The 19,220-nt window shown below is 42.6% G+C and overlaps 1 protein-coding gene across 3 annotated transcripts in view; it reads left to right on the top strand.

Moving 5' to 3' along the window:
- Positions 1-19,220, top strand: part of CDS1 (CDP-diacylglycerol synthase 1) — a 97,952-nt gene that overhangs the window by 64,858 nt on the left and 13,874 nt on the right. For 2 of the 3 annotated variants that reach the window (XM_517179.8, XM_016951502.4), the window contains one exon: positions 971-3,748. In XM_517179.8, the coding sequence (XP_517179.2) occupies positions 971-1,100 (130 nt within the window). In that variant the 3' untranslated portion in view covers positions 1,101-3,748. Of the gene's footprint in view, positions 1-970; positions 3,749-5,702; positions 5,755-19,220 lie in introns of those variants that run through there. The other variant, XM_063809495.1, reaches the window with a different exon arrangement.

Below are 19,220 nucleotides of genomic sequence, written 5' to 3'. Positions count from 1 at the left end.
CTGACTCTTTTAAAGAAATGAAATAAGACGAACAGTGTCCTGACCTGAGTGTGAAAGTTTTTTGGCAGATGAGTTGAGCCACGTGCATGAAGATGACCCTTGGTGGGATGGCTCATCTGGGCCCTTGTGCAATTTGTTAAGTCAAAGATTTTCAGAGTAAATAGTTCCTCTGCTCATCCTCATTGTGGTAACACTAAATAGCAAACATTTCTTTGTTGCTGGGATTTCTACTTCCTATAATTCAATGTGAACAATCTTTATTGTAAGTCATACATTATTTACCCACATAAATGTCTTTCTTAGAATTCTATGCCATCCCTATACATGACTTGTATGTTGCTTTTTCCCATTGGATTTTAAAGCAGATCTGCTTTTGTTTTGTTTTTTATATTGGAGTTTACCTAGGACTGTCTTTGAACAAAGTCCACGGCACCTGTATCACTGGTAAGGGGCTTCAGTGCTAGGCTCAGGACTTTTGTGTTCTGACTCTGAATATTCATAACTCCCTGGAGATATTTTTCAACAAAATACCTTTCATCATCTCAAGTTTCTTGGAAGTTAAAAATTTCAATTATATTTTCATGCCCTCTTTTTGGTTTGTCCTATGTTCACCAGGCTCCTTTCCTTACAGAATAGTTTTTGTGTCTCATTCAATCTCAAGATTTGCCATTTATCCCCACCTTTAACTTTGGTTGCCCTTTCAAGAACTTTTGTAGAACTTAGATCTGCACCCCTTCCATTGACTTATATTGCTCTTGTGTTTTGTGTTTGTGCATTCTTTCTCCCTCTCTGCTGTAACCCTTGACACTAACATTGCACATTAAAGTGAGCTATTATCAAGAGCTATTTTAATTCTGTAAAGATTCCTACTCTACACTTAAAGGAATGGTTTGTTTTAAATTGGAGGTATGTGCTTCACTTATCCCTATTAAAATAACACGAACTTGTCTTCTTTGCCTTTTATCATTAGGGGCCCAAATCCCAGCAAAGTGCTACAGCAGTTGTTGGTGCTTCAACCTGAACAGCAGTTAAATATATATAAAACCCTGAAGACTCATCTCATTGAGAAAGGAATCCTACAACCCGCCTTGAAGGTATAACTGGATCCAGAGAGGGAAGGACTGACAAGAAGGAATTATTCAGAAAAACACTGACAGATGTTTTATAAATTGTACAGAAAAATAGTTAAAAATGCAATAGGTTGAAGTTTTGGAGATATGTTTCTCTCTGAAATTACTGTGAATATTTAACAAACACTTACTTGATCTATGTTATGAAATAAGTAGCAAATTGCCAGCAAAATGTCTTGTACCTTTTCTAAAGTGTATTTTCTGATGTGAACTTCCTTCCCCTTACTTGCTAGGTTTCATAATTTAAAAGACTGGTATTTAAAAGAGTCAAACACTATAAAATGAGTAAGTTGAGGATGTTTTAAGATTGCACCTGGCAGTGTGCCTTTTTGCACAAATATTTACTTTTGCACTTGGAGCTGCTTTTAATTTTAGCAAAATGTTTTATGCAAGGCACAATAGGAAGTCAGTTCTCCTGCACTTCCTCCTCATGTAGTCTGGAGTACTTTCTAAAGGGCTTAGTTGGATTTAAAAAAAAAAAAAAAAGATTGTCTACTTTTCAAAGAAGTAACCATTTGCCAGGGGAAAACATTCTGCTTTTAGGTAGTTTCAAAATTCAGGGGAGGGAGCCTGAAATTTTTGCCATGATTGGTTTGTTAGGAAGAGCAGGCATCAGACTACTTCTGATAAAATTGTTTGGAAGGTCACGACCTCACAAAAACTTTTCAAGAGCAACAAGGAAGAATTCTGCTGTGAAGAACACAGTGTACGGATCCTCCGCATATTATCTCAACAGAGGACAGTAGCTCAGGAGGCAGCTTCAAACGGTGACCTGTGGCCTGGGCCATCTCTTCGTCATGTGCTTCACTTTTACCTGTTTCCCTGTGAACTGGCTTCCATGGTTCTGTAGGGTAGTGAGTCGGGGTTGTGGCTGCAGCAGAGCAGGAGATGCTTGCCCGAGTGGGAGCAACCCACCCCCGTGTCCCCGATGCCTCACTCCTGGCTTCTAGTGCAGCCCTTTGTAGACTCATCTCGCAAGAAGGAAGATCTGCCTGGAGACCTGATCCCAGTCCAGCTTTTTGACCATAGGTCATCTTTGTCCCCTTGCTCTTTTGCATCATGTCATAAAATTTGAGGATATCAGCCGATTATTTTTTCTTCCAAGAATGAAAATCAAGCAGAATTGATTCCTACACGAACAAAAAGCACACGAATGCCAAACCTTTCCTTTGGTGGACTGGACACTAACCAGATGAGAGTAAATTTCTTATCCGTGGACGTATGTAAGCTACTGCTGCTGTGTGCTCTCCACAGCCATATTTATTGTATTAAACAATCAGCACTAAACCTTCAAAAATTGCCCAGTGCTCCTAGTTAAATGTTCAGAGGGGAGAAATAGATATATTTTAAATAATGTTTTGCTAATGAAAAGAGTAAATATTTTTGTTTAAATCAGCAAAAACTTTCCATTATTTTATATTTCCGTCTACTATACCTAAAACAAAAGATTGCCGTTATACCTGGGTTCCGCTGATGCAGTCAGCCAGCACCTCCTCACATGCACACATGATTAGACATAGGTGCACTCGGTACCAAGAGTCCATTTTATGGTCCAGCATATACTCCATTGATTCATCATCACTGCATGTGTTCAGCCAGTGTATCTCACACTATCCATACAAATCTAAAATTGATACTGGAAATGTTATTATAGGAGGCAGTGATTGCATTTAAAATCAGGCCACCTACAAGTTTAATTTTCAACATCTCATGTTTTTATTTGTCCCATTACAGCTTCAAATGTTGGTCATAAAAAAAATTTAGGCTACCAAAGTTTAAAGAATAAAATGAAAATTTTATAAGAACTTACATTAAAAACTCAGTAGTTTGCATGAGTAAGAACTCCTTGAGATACACAGATCCCCCCACATTTGTATTTAAAATAATTGGTGAGGCATTGAAATCCAGAATTATAAGAAAGCATTACTGAATATGTGTGTTATAAAATCAATATTATTATAAACAAAATAGGAAGCTAGAAATATTTGGGATCACAGTAATAGCTTTTCTCAAATATACTTTTAGAATTGAATGTACATTATCCTATATGTAAAAAAGCAAATTATTAATTTTAATGGAGCTCTCGATTGACCTTTTTAGCATACTTTTATAGCATGTATATTAAAATAGAATATATTTTAGCAAAAGATTGCCATAAAACCCTGACTTGGCTCATTTTGATATTTGCACTGTGAAGAGGGCTTAAATTCCAATGTAGCAATGTGGTGGCAGACAAATGAAAAACTAGGGAGTTCTTTCACAGTAATGCCTAATTGTTCCAAATTTGCTATATTTGGAGGTGCTCTACTGGTACTTCCTGCTTGACTCTCTGACCTGTGGGATGCACATTCTTCCTCAGCGCTTTTTCCTTGTTGTGGTGACGTACATTCACTATCTGAGAGTGAAAGACCACACACACCCCTCTTTTTAAAATTATTGTATCTCTTCCTTTTCACTTTGGTTTGAACAAAGATAGTGTCACCTTGTTCCGTGAAAAAGAAAAAGCATAAACAGTGTATATTTAGGGTATATGGGTGATAGCTTATGATGTGTGTCAATCAGTTCTCTGAATCTTTTACTGAAACTGAGACAGGAAAATAAAACTGAAACAAATCATATTTTGACTTTGTTGTGCCATTTTCTCATTGGAGAAGAAATATTCAACCAGTGTTTACAAAATAATGATGGGTATATGTAAGTATTATATCGTGTCTATTCCATCACCAGCACCTACAGTGAAATCTTCAGGGCTGGGGATAAAATAAGTTCTGGTGATTACCAAACATCTGTATTTGTTGAGAGGCAATGTCCTCTTAATACAAAGAGTACTGAACTTTTATGGTATTAGCACAGTTTGTAATTACCTGTGTATTTTTGTGAATCTCTGAATGATGTGTGCCCCTTACTAGAGCTTTAAGCTATGCAGAGGCCAGATGAAGTCTGTTTGGGTTGGCCGCTGCATACCCAGTGTCTGGCATGATGCCTGCTCTCTGTAGGCCCTCCAGCTTCTGAAATGCACAAGCTTGGAGCTTGGTCTAAAGACCCAGCTGTACACATTGCCTCTTGTCTCTAGGGCATCTCCTATCCCCTTCCCCAGACCTTTTATTTTGCAGAGTTCTAAGGTGGGCCTCATTATTCCTAGCCAATAGGGTTGTTTTAAGGATTCAGTGAAAACTCATATTGTCCAGCATTGAGTAGCTGATTAGTAATTCTTAAGTTTCCTTCCCTCCTTCCTGTCTGCTCCTCTTCCATTGCCTGTCTGCAGTGAGAAACAACAGGTTATAGGACTGAGCAGAAAACTAACCACCGCTTTGGCCATGTCTGCTTTAGGTGGTGGGTAACGGAAGTGTTCCATGAATGATAGACAAACCGTTGATCCGCTTCAGCAAACCCGAAATGTCTACCTGACCCAGCACTGTGCTTTGTTCTCGCATGAAGAAAAACCTTAGAACTAGTAGTTTTCTGCCTAGTCTTCAGGTCAGACAGGTACAGAAGTAATGTCATTTGAAGTGGATATTGATCAGAGTGATGACAGATACATAAACCAGGTGTGTGGGAACACAGGTGACCACCGTCTGACCTCCATAAGACCTGTCTTTCCTGACCATAGTCCATAGCCAGATCTTTCTGCCCCCCTCTTGAAACTTACAAAGTTTAAAATTCATTCCTTCAAGAGGGGCTGTAAAGATCTGGGAATCTTTAGTAGCTGCAAAGAAAAATCAGGTCTAGATAATTTAACCAAAATCAGAAGCCATTCCTACCTTAATCTCATCGTTTTCCTGTACAGAAACGGAGAACCTTCTTAAATCATCAGATAGGCATCAATAATGATTTAGTAAAAGTTGATGAATGGAACATTTCCTGATGATGGGCAAAGTGAGTTTCCAGAAGGAATGGAGAGAATCCAGCCTGTTCTCTACTGTGTACAAAAGATAGGGCTGGTGAAGCAAGAGCCTTGTCACTCACGAGAGCGAAAGAATTATTGAGGGAGAGTGCACCCTAAGGATCGCATTGTCCTCTAGTGGAAGTGAAATTTCAAACTGCTGTCTCTCAACTTGTAACATGAACAGGGTATAGGACTTGGAGTTTAACTCTCAGACTTTCTGCTATGCATCTGACTTGAGTTTAATGTGTCCAGATAATTTTCTTTTTTCTTTTCTTTTTCTTTCTTGAGACAGGGTCTCGCTCTGTTGCCCCAGGCTGGCGTGCAGTGGCATGATCACGGCTCATTGCAGTCTCAACCTCCCAGGCTCAAGCGATCATCCCACCTTTTAGCCTCCTGAGTAGCTGGGATTACAGGCACATGCCACCATGCTTGGCTAATTTTGTTTTCTTTTCTTTTTTTTTTTTTTGGTAGAGATGGGGTTTCACCACATTGCCCAGGCTGGTCTCCAATTTTTGACCGCAAATGAGCTGCCTGCCTCTGCCTCCCAAAGTGCTGAGATTACAAGCATGACCTGGCCTGGATGATTTTCTGTTCGACAATTCAAGCTTCAGATGAGGCCTAGGCAAGTGATGAGTTTGGGGAACATTCTTGAGTAATCTATTAAATATATTTTTCATTGGTTTTAGTAAATCTCAAGAAGTTGTGAAGAAAAGGAAACAGAGGCTTCAGCTAGTCCAGGTAAGACAGATACATATGAATTGTCAGAAATTCCATTTGTTTTTTACCCCAACAGCTTTACTGAGATATAATTTACATACCATAACATTGTGCCACCACCACCAAATCCAGTTTGAGAGCACTTCCATGATCTTCCAAAAAGTTTCCTGGTGCCCATTTGCAGTTAATCCCCACTCCAAGCCTCAGCCTTTGGCAACCACTGATCTGCTTCCTGTCTGTGTGATATTTCACATAAATTGAATTATACAGTATGGTTTGCACCTGGCATGTTTTTGCATGTATTAGCACTTCTCTCCTGTTTAATATATTTTGCTAACTCATCAGTTGATGAACATTTGGGTTATTTCCAGTTTGAGGCCCTTATGAAGAATGTTACTATGAATGTGTGTAGACATACATGTCTTTGTGCAGAAATTTCTTCATTTCTCTCAGGTAGATGGCTAGGGGAGGAATTGCTAGATTGTATGGTAAGTTTCTTTTAAAGAGATAACTTGCTGGGCACAGTGGCTCAGGCCTGTAATCCCAGCACTTCGGGAGGCCGAGGCAGGTGAATCACCTGGGGTCAGGAGTTCAAGACCAGCCTGGCAAACATGGCGAGACCCCGTCTCTACTAAAAATACAAAAATTATCTGGGCATGGTGGCACACTCCTGTAATCCCAGCTACTTGGGAGGCTGAGGCAGGAGAATCGCTAGAACCTGGGAGACAGAAGTTGCAGTGAGCCGAGATTGCGCCATTGCACCCCAGCCTGGGTGACAGAGCAAGACTCTGGCTCAAAAAAAAGAAAGAAAAACAAACTGTTTTCTAAAGTAGCTATACAATCTTACATTCTTGCTTGTGATATGCAATGGTTGTAGTTTATCTGCATCTTTACCCAAACCTGCCATCATCTGTCTTTTAAATTATAGACATTCTAGGTGATGCATAGAGGTATTTCATTGTGATTTTCATTTGCATTTCTCTAATGGCTAGTGGTGGTGTGTCTTTTCATGTGCTTTATTTCTCTTCTGTATATCTTCTTTGATAAAAATATTCATATCTTTTTGCCCATTTTTAATTAATTTGAGACAGGGTCTTGCTCTGTCACCAAAGCTGGAGTGCAGTGGCGTGTTCTGGGCTCACTGCAACTTCTGCCTCCCAGGCTCAAGAGATCCTCTTACTTCAGCCTCCTGAGTAGCTAGGATTACAGGTGCCCGCCACCATGCCCAGCTAATTTTTGTATTTTTTTGTAGAGATGCGGTTTTGCCATGTTGGCCAGGGTGGTCTCAAACTCCTGGGCTCAAGTGATCCACCTGCTTTGACCTCCCAAAGTGCTGGGATTACAGGCATGAGCCACTGCATCCAGCCTCTTTTGCCCATTTTTAAATGGCATTATTTTCCTTCTTATTGAGTTGTAAGAAACCTTATCAGATATATAACTTGCAAATATTTTCTCTCAGGCTTTGGCTTGTCTTTTCTTAATGGTGTCTTTTGAAGTTTAACATCTTTTAAATTTGATGATGTCCAATTAATCAACTTTGTCTCTTGAGGCTCCTATGTCCAGCCTCAGAGGCAACCAGTAATGGAAGTGTTGCCCAGGTCTCCTCTGCACCCACGTGTGGCCTCATCTAGGAAAGCGCCTGGCCCAACCACACGGTTCCCAGCTTGTGGTACCATTAGCCCTCCCCTCTCATCCTCTGAGATTGTCACTTCCACTGACTTCTCTGGGTATGGGTATTGTCCACTGTTGCAAATTGAGCAAGTCCCATTGGACCATCGGAGTCCTCAGAGTCTGTCCTGCCCTGGCTAAAGCTCTAACCCAGCTGAGCTGGTGGGGGCACATGTGCAGCCCTAGGAAAGGATCCCACAAACACCCACTGTGCTCCAGTTTTTCAAGCATAAACCTTTTTCATAGTGTATACCTTTGTTCAATTTCTACAGTGCAGAAACATACATTTTGTCCAGCTTTTAATAGATGCTTTTTGGGGAGAGGATTTGCCACCCCCTACTCAGACATAGCTGGAAGTCCCACCTTGACAATTCTTCTTGATAGCAGGAAGAGAAGGAACAGATATTAATCCAAATCCAAATATGATGACATCACTGCTCCTCAGCTGAGGAGTAGTGACCAAGTGTATACACTAATATTAAAACATAAAAGCGAGGCCAAAATAACTTATGGAAGTTCTAAGTGAGAGCCCTCACTGAAGGAAGGGGCAGCTTGCTCCCTTGCCCCATTGAGCTCTGGCCCCCAGGAAAGCAAAGGCAGGAAGAGGGCTTCCTACTGATCGTGGCCCCCTCCGTCTTTTTCACAATACATAGCACTTGTCGGCACCCTGAAAAGGTGACTCAGTTCTAAGATCCAGCTTTCAGGAATTTCAAGAGGGTACGTTTTCTTTGAATGTAATATATACTGCTAAAAGTATTAATTACCACCACCCCCAGAACCTCAATCATTCACTAAATAATGGATATCATATGCCCACTAAACATGGATATAGAACCATATTTGAATGAGACATCATTTTAGTATTTGAAATAACTAAATATATCCTGTTCCCTCAAAAGAATGTGCAGATTAGCTGGAGAGATTGTAGAAGGTGCTGTGATTGTGGTCACCTCAGGAAGGGTTGGAGCTCTAACCTGGGCTGGAGCTAGCAGGGAGTGAGGCAAGGTGGTAGGAAAAGTCCAGGTGGGATCAGAGACCCCGGTGCATTCTGAGGCTGCTAGAAGAGGCTGTCACTGTCACTACTTTCTCACCAGATACCTTCTTGAAAGTATTGGAAAGTGACCTGTCCCCAAATAAGAGTGACTTACATTTTAATGAGCGCTTGAAGGGGGCACAGAGGGCATACAGTTTGGTTGGTGCTATTCCCTGAGCATAAAAACTGATTGGATACATTGCTGGTTTGAATGTAAAATGATGCAATGGCTTTGGAAAACAGTCTGAGAGCTGCTCAAAATGTAAAACGGAGTTACCATATGATCCAGCAAGCCCATTTCTTGGTATATACCTAAGAGAAATGTAAACATTCATCCGTACGAAAACCTGTACATGAATGTTTACAGCATCATGATTCACAATAGTAAAAAAGTGGAAACAACCTAAACACCATGTGCTGAATGGATGAATAAGATGTAGTCTATCCATGCAATGGGCTACTACTTGGAAATCAAGAGGCATGAAACACTGATAATGTTGTGATACAGATGAAGCTCAAAAAGGTTAAGTGAAATAAACCATTCACAAAAGACCACATATTGCATGATTCCATTAGATAAAATGTTCAGATTGGGCAACTCTGTAGACAAAGTGGGTCAGTTGTTGGTAGAGGCTGGGGGCAGGAGGAGACTAGGGAGTAACTGCTAATGGTAAGGGGTTTCTTTTTGGGTGATGAAAATGTTCTGAAATTAGATTGTGACAATGGTGATGTATTAGTCTGTTTTCATGCTGCTGATAAAGACATACCCGAGACTGTGAAGAAAAAGAGGTTTAATTGGACTTACAGTTCCACCTGGCTGGGGAGGCCTCAGAATCATGGCGGGAGGTGAAAGGCACTTCTTACATGGTGGTGGCAAGAGAAAATGAGAGAGAAGCAAAAGTGGAAACCCCAGATAAACCCATCAGATTTCGTGAGAATTACTATCAATCACGAGAATAGCATGGGAAAGAGCAGCCCCCGTGATTCAGTTACCTCCCCTGGGTCCCTCCCACAACACACGGGAATTCTGGGAGATACAATTCAAGTTGAGATTTGGGTGAGGACATAGCCAAACCATATCATTCCACCACTGGCCCCTCCAAATCTCATGTCCTCATGTTACAAAACCAATCATGCCTTCCCAACAGTCCCCAAAGTCTTAACTCATTTCACCATTAACCTAAAAGTCAACAGTCCAAAGTTTCATTTGAGACAAGGCAAGTTCCTTCTGCCTATGAGCTTGTAAAATCAATAGCAAGTTAGTTACTTCCTAGATGCAGTGGGGGTACAGGTATTGGGTAAATACAGCCATTCCAAATGGAAGAAATTGGCCAAAACAAAGGGGTTACAGGGCCCATGCAAGTCTGAAATCCAGCAGGGCAGTCAAGTTTGTTTTTGTTTTTGTTTTTGTTTTTGAGACAGAGTTTCGCTCTTGTTGCCTAGGCTGGAATGCAATGGCGCAATCTTGGCTCACTGCAACCTCTGCCTCCCGGGCTCAAGCAGTTCTCCTGCCTCAGCCTCCCAAGTAGCTGGGATTACAGCTGCCTGCCACCACATCCAGCTAATTTTTTGTATTTTTAGTAGAGACGAGGTTTCACCATGTTGACCAGGCTGGTCTCAAACACCTGACCTCAGGTGATCCATCTGCCTCAGCCTCCCAAAGTGCTGGGATTGCAGGCATGAGCCACCACACCTGGCTGGCAGTCAAGTTTTAAAGCTCCAAAATGATCTCCTTTGACTCCATGTCTCACATCCAGGTCATGCTGATTCAAGAGGTGGGTTCCCATGGTCTTGGGCAGCCCTGCCCCTGTGGCTTTGCAGGGTACAGCCTCCCACCTGGCTGCTTTCACAGGCTAGTGTTGAGTGTCTGTGGCTTTTCCAGGTGCATGGTGCAAACTGTTGGTTAGTGGATCTACCATTCTGGGGTCTGGAGGACAGTGGCCCTCTTCTCACAGCTCCACTGGGCAGTGCCCCAGTAGGGACTCTGTGTGGGGGCTCTGATCCCACATTTTCCTTCTGCACTGCCCTAGCAGAGGTTCTCCATGAGGACCCTGCCCCTGCAGCAAACTTTTGCTGGCACATCCAGGTGTTTCCATACATCTTCTGAAATCTGGGCAGAGGTTCCCAAACTCAATTCTTGACTTCTGCGCACCCACAGGCTCAACACCATATGGAAGCTGCCAAGGCTTGGAGCTTCCACCCTCTGAAGCCACAGCCCAAGGTATACATTGGCCCTTTCAGCCACAGCTGGAGCAGCTTGGACAGAGGGCACCAAGTCCCTGGGCTGCATACAGCATGGGGACCCTGGGTCTGGCCCATGGAACCACTTTTTCCTCCTAGGCCTCCGGGCCTATGATGGGAGGGGTTGCTGTGAAGGTCTCTGACATGGCCTGTGGCCATTTTCCCCATTGTCTTGGGGATTAACATTAGGCTCCTGCTACTTATGCAAATTTCTGTAGCCGGCTTGAATTTCTCCCCAGAAAATGGGTTTTTCTTTTCTATTCCATAGTCTGGCTGCAATTTTTCCAAACTTTTATGCTCTGCTTCCCTTATAAAGCTGAATGCCTTTAACAGTACCCAAGTCATGTTTTGAATGCTTTGCTGCCTAGAAATTTCTGCCAGATACCCTAAATCATCTTTCTCAAGTTCAAAGTTTCACAGATCTCTAGGGCAGGGGCAGAATGCTGCCAGTCTCTTTGCTAAAACTTAACAAGAGTCACCTTTACTCCACTTCCCAACACGTTCCTCATCTCTGTCTGAGAACACCTCAGCCTGGACTTTATTGTCCATATCACTGTCAGCATTTTGGGCTAAGCCACTGAACAAGTCTCCAGGAAGTTCCAAACTTTCCCACATTCTCCTGCTTCTTCTGAGCCCTCCAAATTGTTCCAACCTCTGTCTCTTACCTAGTTCCAAAATAGTTTCCACATTTTGGGTATCTTTTCAGCAACGCCCCACTCTACTGGTACCAATTTACTGTATTAGTCTGTTTTCTGCTGCTGATAAAGGCATACTGGAGACTGAAAAGAAAAAGAGGTTTAATTGGACCTACAGTTCCACATGGCTGGGGAGGCCTCAGAATCATGGCAGGAGGTGAAAGGCACTTCTTACATGGTGGCTGCATGAGAAAATGAGAGAGAAGCAAAAGCAGAAACCCCTGATAAACCCATCAGATCTTGTGGGACTTAATCACTCATGAGAAGAGCATGGGAAAGACCAGCCCCCATGATTCAATTACTCCCCGCTGGGTCCCTCCCACAATATGTGGGAATTTTGGGAGATACAATTCAAGTTGAGATTTGGGTGGGAACACAGCCAAACCATATCAGGTGGCAAAACTCTGAATATACCAAAACATACTGAATTGTAGACTTGATGATTTTTACAGTAAGTTAATTATGTATCAAAGTTGTTAAAATATCTGATTGGAGAATCTGTAATGATGGGGCAGGGATGGGATGGGGGAGTATTCTAGGACTGGGTATGGGACAGGGAAGGGCTGCCAGCTGACCCCAAATGGGAACCCCACAATAGGTCCAGTAGCCCCTCCTGGATCTGTCTGCTAGGCAGGGTTGAGGGGTGGGGGCTGCCCTGGAATATTTCATCCTCCCCAGTTAGGCTGGACTAGGAAAAGGAGGGGAAGAGGCTTTCTTCTCTGGCATTGCTACGAAGACCCTGTGGCTTCCATCCTGGGGTGCTGGGTGGGTGATTCCATAGGCAGAGGGTGCCTTGCTCAAGGTAACTTCAAGGAATGAGGAACTTTCAATGTTTAAGACCAAACCCTAGCTGGGTGTGGTGGCTCACACCAGTAATTCCAGCACTTTGGGAGGCCAAGGTGGGAGGATCGCTTGAGTCCAGGAGTTTGAGACCAGCTTGGGCAATATAATGAGACCTCATCTATTTAAAAAAAAAAAAATTAACTGGGCATGGTGAATGTGGTTCCAGCGACTCAGGAGGATGAGGCAGGAGGATGGCTTAAGCCTGAGAGGTCAAGGCTGCAGTGAGCTGTGGATAGCGCCACTGCACTCCAGCCTGGGTGAGAGAGACCCTGTCTCAAAAAATAAAGAATAATAAAAACCAAACCCCAGTGAGCATTTCAAGCACATGTGTTCAGGCATGTGGTATATGAAAGCTCAAATTCAACACAAGAAAGATGATGTAAGATGTTTACAAAAACAGATTGCATTACAGTTGAGGGCAAGCCAAGGGCTGCCTCTAATTCATTCAACACATTTATTGAGCAGCCACTCTGTCAGATACAGTTTTAGAACCCCATGCAGCAGTGAGTGAAACAGACAAAAGTATCCGTGGTCATGTAGCTTACACTTTGCTAGGGAGACACAAATAAATAGTAGCATAGCACATTGTGGAGGGTTTCAGAGAAGGGTGATTATGAGGAAGTCAGAGGGAGGAAAATTGCAATTGTAAATACTGTAGGTTGGTCAGGGGAGGCCTCACTTACAAGGTGACATTTGAGGAAAGACTTGGAGAAGGTGAGGGAGGAAGAGGAGCACACCTGGAGTAGGATCCTTGCAGGTAGAGGGCAGAGCCAGGGAATGGCCCTGCAGCAGAGGAGGCCCTAGCCCAGGATGGAGCAGAAGGTGTGAGGGGTAAGAAGGTGAGGAGCCCTGCAGGGCTTGACACAGAATGGGCAATTGCAGCACACGCACAGTGACTGCTGTGTCACAAAACCCAATCACAACACCCAGTCCTCAAACTAAGGGGGGAACGATGTTAAAAGAATTCACTCACAGTATATCACAGCAAACATAAAGGCTGGACAAGAGTCCACATTTAAAAGAGGAAGAAGAAAATCAATGGCATGACACCTATGCAAAAGGCAGGCAGGCAAGAAGGCAGGACAAAAGTTTGCAAAAGACCAGGAATGCAGTGGTGGGTCAGGGGGTGGGGGCAGTGGAGTGAACAAGGGGGAATAGGGGAGAACCTTTAGGAAGGCCTGGTATCATACAACAGTAATTCAAAAAAGGACAAAGATGAGATAACAATGATATGAAAATCTGGAGCGCAGAGCAAAGAAAACATTGTGGAAGAAAGTATTACTGAATTAGAAACAGTAAGGAATGGAATACACTTGCTGAAAATCTAATTACAGATACCTGTGTGAAGGCAAGCCTCTCATTTATAGGCCGGAAAGTTCTTGGAGAGGGTACTTACATCATTTTAAAAAATCATCTTCAAGGCCCAGCTAAGTATGTATTAGCACAAACACAGATTGCTACCTTAGAAGGAAAAAGACATCCACATTCGCAGATTTGAACTTGAACCATAGCACACTTGATAACATTGCTTTAGGAGAACTTTGTTTCTTTTTTCCTCTTGGCAGAATCGGCCAGCAGCAGACTCAAAGGATCCTCAAGTTTATAACCAAAGACTGCTTAGTTGACCTTTGCTCCATGGTGGATTTCTTGAGAATCAGTTTGCAAAGGAGCAGCTTCCTTTTATGAAGGGAAACTTTATGCAGGGAAATCACATTTTTAGGATATAGCTTTTGTTTGAAGTTTGTAGTAGGGCCTGAGGGCAAGACCCTAAACAAGTTGTTTTTCTTTAACTCTGTCCTCTGCACTGGAATGCAGCTTGCAACTCTTCTTTGCCTTTGTTGAGCAGGAAGCATGATAGCTGAAGGCCAAGGTTGAAGTTCGGATGCTTTATCATCTTCTTGATAAAGAAGGGCATAATTATGCACGGATAATATTGAAATAACATCCAAAGTACACTTGCACTGTAGTCACCTAAAAGAAAATTGGGAAATACTAACTGGGAGTTGTTTGTAAAGAGCCTTGGCCTGGGTGTCAGAGGCTTAGGAGCAGAGCTGGGAATTCTACTTAAAAAGTCTACTTTGGACTTGATGACTTTGAATAGCCCTTCCCACTGTAGCATTCTGCCTCCTGTATATCTGACTGAAGGTGAACTCCCTGCCATTGGCGTTCATTTGGCATTCAGATGTTTCAGTGCATCATCCCTTTTATGTTCGTATTTCCAAGTTAACACTGGAATGTACTGACAACACATTTGTCAGGCACTACCCTTCCTATATATATTACCACATCGAATCCTTATAACAATTCTCTGGGGGCAGGTATCCTAATACAAATTTTCCATATAAGGAAACTCAGACCTAGAGTGGCTAAGTCACTCACCTGAGAGCACACAGTAAGTGGTAGAATGGGAGCTTAGCCCCTAGACTGACTCTCCTGATAGTTTATTATACTAGTTACAACTGTATCTAATATTAAAAGATTCGTATTAGCAGTTTTTTACATTATCAAAATTTTAGTCTTGAATAGAATAATAATGTGATTTTAAAAGTCCTTATTTGAAACCCCAACATGCTTTTGAGCTGTAGAGGTGGTATCCCAGTAGCTGGGGGTAGCCGCCAAAACACTTCAGTGTGATAGGGCCTGGTCTTGCTCTCGGGAGGTTTCAATGGGAGCCCAGTTGAAAGCACTGGATTAGTGATTAGGAATATCATTACTGAATGAGATTGCATGCATGCTACCTTACAATTTAGGTAGCCTCATCTCATGTCTTCTTGGACCAGTGGTTCTCAAGGGGTTTCCAGGCCCCCAGGAGTCCTGAGACCCTTTTAGAGGGTCTGCAAGGTTTTCATAGTACTACTAAAACACTACCCTTTTTGCTGCATTGATATTTTTATTGAGGTACAAAAGCAGTGGTGGGTAGAACTGTTGGAACCTTAGTATGGTGGCATCAAACTACTAGTAGTAGTGATCATATTCTTCATAACCAAACACTTGCAGTAAAAACACAAGTGCCTCTTTGACTTAAGAATGACCTTGGAGAAGCAATAAAAATTATTACTTTTATTAAATCTTGGTCCTTAAGTAGAGTGACACAAGATGAGAAGTACCCATAAAGCACCTGCATACTGAAGTACAACATTTGTCTCAAAGAGAAGCACTTGTGTGACTGAACTGTGAGCTGAACTCTCTGCCTTTCTCATGGAATACTATTTTTATTGAAAGAACAACTGACAAGCTACGGTTCTATGGATGGTATGTTCTCAAATATTAACAAAGTGAGCCTATCCCTTCAAAGAAAACAGTAGACAGAATTTATCGCCAATGATAAAATTTTAGGTTTTAAGCAAAAATAAGTATTTTTTGTAGAATTTGTGTCTGTCACTATGACTTAAAATTTTCTGATACTGCTGGTGGTATTTTAATGTATATGATAATGTGATTTTTTTGATATTATATAATGAAATATGTCAACATTTAGAAGTTCTACATATACTGTTTCTGTCTCTGGTGCTTGAATCAGGATTTAAAAATAATTTTCTAAATGATCAATGCAAGATGCTGTAAAATTATGGATGTGTAAAAAAATAAATTCAAAGTGCAAGATAGACCCATGGATTTTAGTGTCATAATATTAAAAGTTCATTGGCATCATTTCAGAGTCCACATAGTAATTAATCTTTAAGAAACTTAAACTATTAAAAAACTTAAAACTATTATCTTAAGAAGCAATGATCTGAAAAAGCAATTATAATATTCCAGCTCGAAAAACTGAAAGCCTTTCCTTTAAGATCTGGAACAAGGCAAGGATGCCCACTTTCACTGTTACTCAACATAGTGTCCTAGCTGGAGCAATCAGAAAAGAGAAAGAAAAGGCATCTAAATTGGAACAGAAGTAGTCAAATTATTCTTGTTTGCAGATGGTATGCTCTTATATTTGGGAAAACCTAAAGACTCCACTAAAAAAAATTAGAACTGATAAATTCAGTAAAATTGCAGGATACAAAATCAACATGCAAAAATCAGGAGCATTTCTATATGCCAACAGTGAACAATATGAAAAAGAAATCAAGAAAGTAATCCCATTTACAATAGCTACAAATAAAGTAATATACTTAGGAATAAACTTAACCAAAGAAATGAAAGATCTCTACAATGAAAACTGCAAAAGACTGATGAAAGAAACGAAAGAGGACACACAAAAAATGGAAATATATTCCATGTTCATGGAATGGAAGAATCAGTGTTGTTAAAATGTCCATACTACCCAAAGCAATCTACAGATTCAATGCAATTCCTATCAAAATATCAATGACATTCTTCACAGAAATAGAAAAAATAATCCTAAAATTTATGTGGAATCACCAAATACCCAGAATAGCCAAAGCCACTGTGAACAAAAGGAACAAAACTGGAGGAATCACATTACCTGACTTTAAATTGCAACTACAGAGCTATAGTAATCCAAACAGCCTCGGACTGGCATAAAAACAGACACATAGCTCAATGGAACAGAATAAAGAATCCAGAAATAAAACCATACCTCTACAGTGAACTCATTTTTGACAAAACTGCCAAGAACAGATATTGAGGAAAGGACAGTCCATTCAATAAATCCTGTTGTGGAAACTAGATATCCATATGTGGAAGAATGAAACTAGACTCCCTATCTGCCACTATATACAAACATCAAATCAAAATGGATTAAAGATTTAATTCTAAGACCTAAAACTATTGAGAGGTGACAGCGTGCTGGCAGTCCTCACAGCCCTCGCTCACTCTCCGCGCCTCCTCTGCCTGGGCTCCCACTTTGGCGGCACTTGAGGAGCCCTTCAGCCCACCACTGCACTGTGGGAGCCCCTTTCTGGGCTGGCCAAGGCCAGAGCCGGCTCCCTCAGCTTGCAGGGAGGTGTGGAGGGAGAGGCGCGAGAGGCAACCGGGGCTGCACGCGGCGCTTGCAGGCCAGCTGGAGTTCCAGGTGGGCGTGGGCTTGGCGGCCCTGCCGGCCTGGGCAATGAGGGGCTTAGCACCTGGGCCAGCGGCTGCGGAGGGTGTACTGGGTCCCCCAGCAGTGCCGGCCCACGGGCACTGCGCTCCATTTCTCACCCAGTCTTAGCTGCCTTACCACGGGGCAGGGCTCGGGACCTGTAGCCCACTATGCCTGAGCCTCCCACCCCCTCCGTGGGCTCCTGTGCAGCCCGAGCTTCCCCGATGAGCGCCACCCCCTACTCCACAGCGCCCAGTCCCATCGACCATCCAAGGGCTGAGGAGTGCAGGAGTGCGGGTGCAAGGCTAGGGACTGGCAGGCAGCTCCACCTGCAGCCCCCGTGCAGGATCCACTGGGTGAAGCCAGCTGGGCTCCTGAGTCTGGTGGGGATGTGGAGAACCTTTACGTCTAGCTCAGGGATTGTCTTTACGTCTAGCTCACCAATCAGCACTCTGCATCTAGCTCAAGGTTTGTAAACACACCAATCAGCACCCTGTGTCTAGCTCAGGGTTTGTGAATGCACCAATCGACACTCTGTATCTAGCTACTCTGGTGGGGCCTTGGAGAACCTTTATGTCTAGCTCAGGGATTGTAAATACAACAATCGGCACTCTGTATCTAACTCAAGGTTTGCAAATACACCAATCAGCACCCTGTGTCTAGCTCAGGGTTTGTGAATGCACCAATTGACACTGTATCTAGCTACTCTGGTGGGGCCTTGGAGAACCTTTGTGTCCACACTCTGTATCTAGCTAATCTGGTGGGGACTGGAGAACCTTTGTGTCTAGCTCAGGGATTGTAAACGCACCAATCAGCGCCCTGTCAAAACAGACCACTTGGCTGTACCAATCAGCAGGATGTGGGTGGGGCCAGATAAGAAAATAAAAGAAGGCTGCCGGAGCCAACAGTGGCAACTCGCTCGGGTCCCCTTCCACACTGTGGAAGCTTTGTTCTTTTGCTCTTTGCAATAAATCTTGCTACTGCTCACTCTTTGGGTCCACACTGCCTTTATGAGCTGTAACACTCACCGCAAACGTCTGCAGCTTCACTCCTGAAGCCAGTGAGACCACGAGCCCACTGGGAGGAACAAACAACTCCAGACGCACCGCCTTAAGAGCTGTAACACTCACCGCGAAGGTCTGCAGCTTCACTCCTGAGCCAGCGAGACCACGAACCCACCAGAAGGAAGAAACTCCGAACACATCTGAACACCAGAAGAAACAAACTCCGGACACGCCGCCTTTAAGAACTGTAACACTCACTGCGAGGGTCCACGGCTTCATTCTTGAAGTCAGTGAGACCAAGAACCTACCAATTCCGGACACACCATGAAGCTGCTAGAAGAAACCACTGGGGAAACTCTCCAGGACTTTGGTCAGGGCAAGATTTTTTGGCTAAGACCTCAAAAGCACAGATAACCAAAGTAAAAATGGACAAATGGGATCACATCAAGTTAAAAAGCTTCTGTACAGCAAAGGAAATGATCAACAAGTGAAGAGGCGACCCACAGAATAGAAGAAAATATTTGCAAACCACTCATCTGACAAGGGTGGTTAATAATCAGAATATATAAGAAGCTCAAACAACTCAATAGGAAAAAAAATCTAATAATCCTATTAAAAAATGGGCAAATGATGTGAATAGGCATTTCTCAAAAGAAGACATACAAATATCAAACAGGTATATGAAAAAATGCTCAACATCATTTATCATCAGAGAAATGCAAACCAAAACCACAAGGAGATATCCTCTCACCCCAGTTAGAATGGCTGTTATCCAAGAGACAGGCAAGAACAAATGCTGGTGAGGACAGAGAAAGGGGAACCCTTCTACACTGTTGGTGGGAATGTAAATTAGTACAACCACTATGGAGAACAGTATGGAGGTTCCTAAAAAAACTAAAAATAGAACTGCCATATGACCCAGCAATCCCACTACTAAGAATATACACAAAAGAGAGGAAGTCAGTATATCAAAGAGATATCTGTCCTCCCATGTTTACTGCAGTACTATTTGCAACAGC

Source organism: Pan troglodytes, chromosome 3 (genome assembly GCF_028858775.2).
Source record: "Pan troglodytes isolate AG18354 chromosome 3, NHGRI_mPanTro3-v2.0_pri, whole genome shotgun sequence".
NCBI classification, from domain to species: Eukaryota; Metazoa; Chordata; class Mammalia; order Primates; family Hominidae; genus Pan; species Pan troglodytes.
Note: the sequence above shows the minus strand (reverse complement) of the source record. Positions and strands in the feature narration are given on the sequence as shown.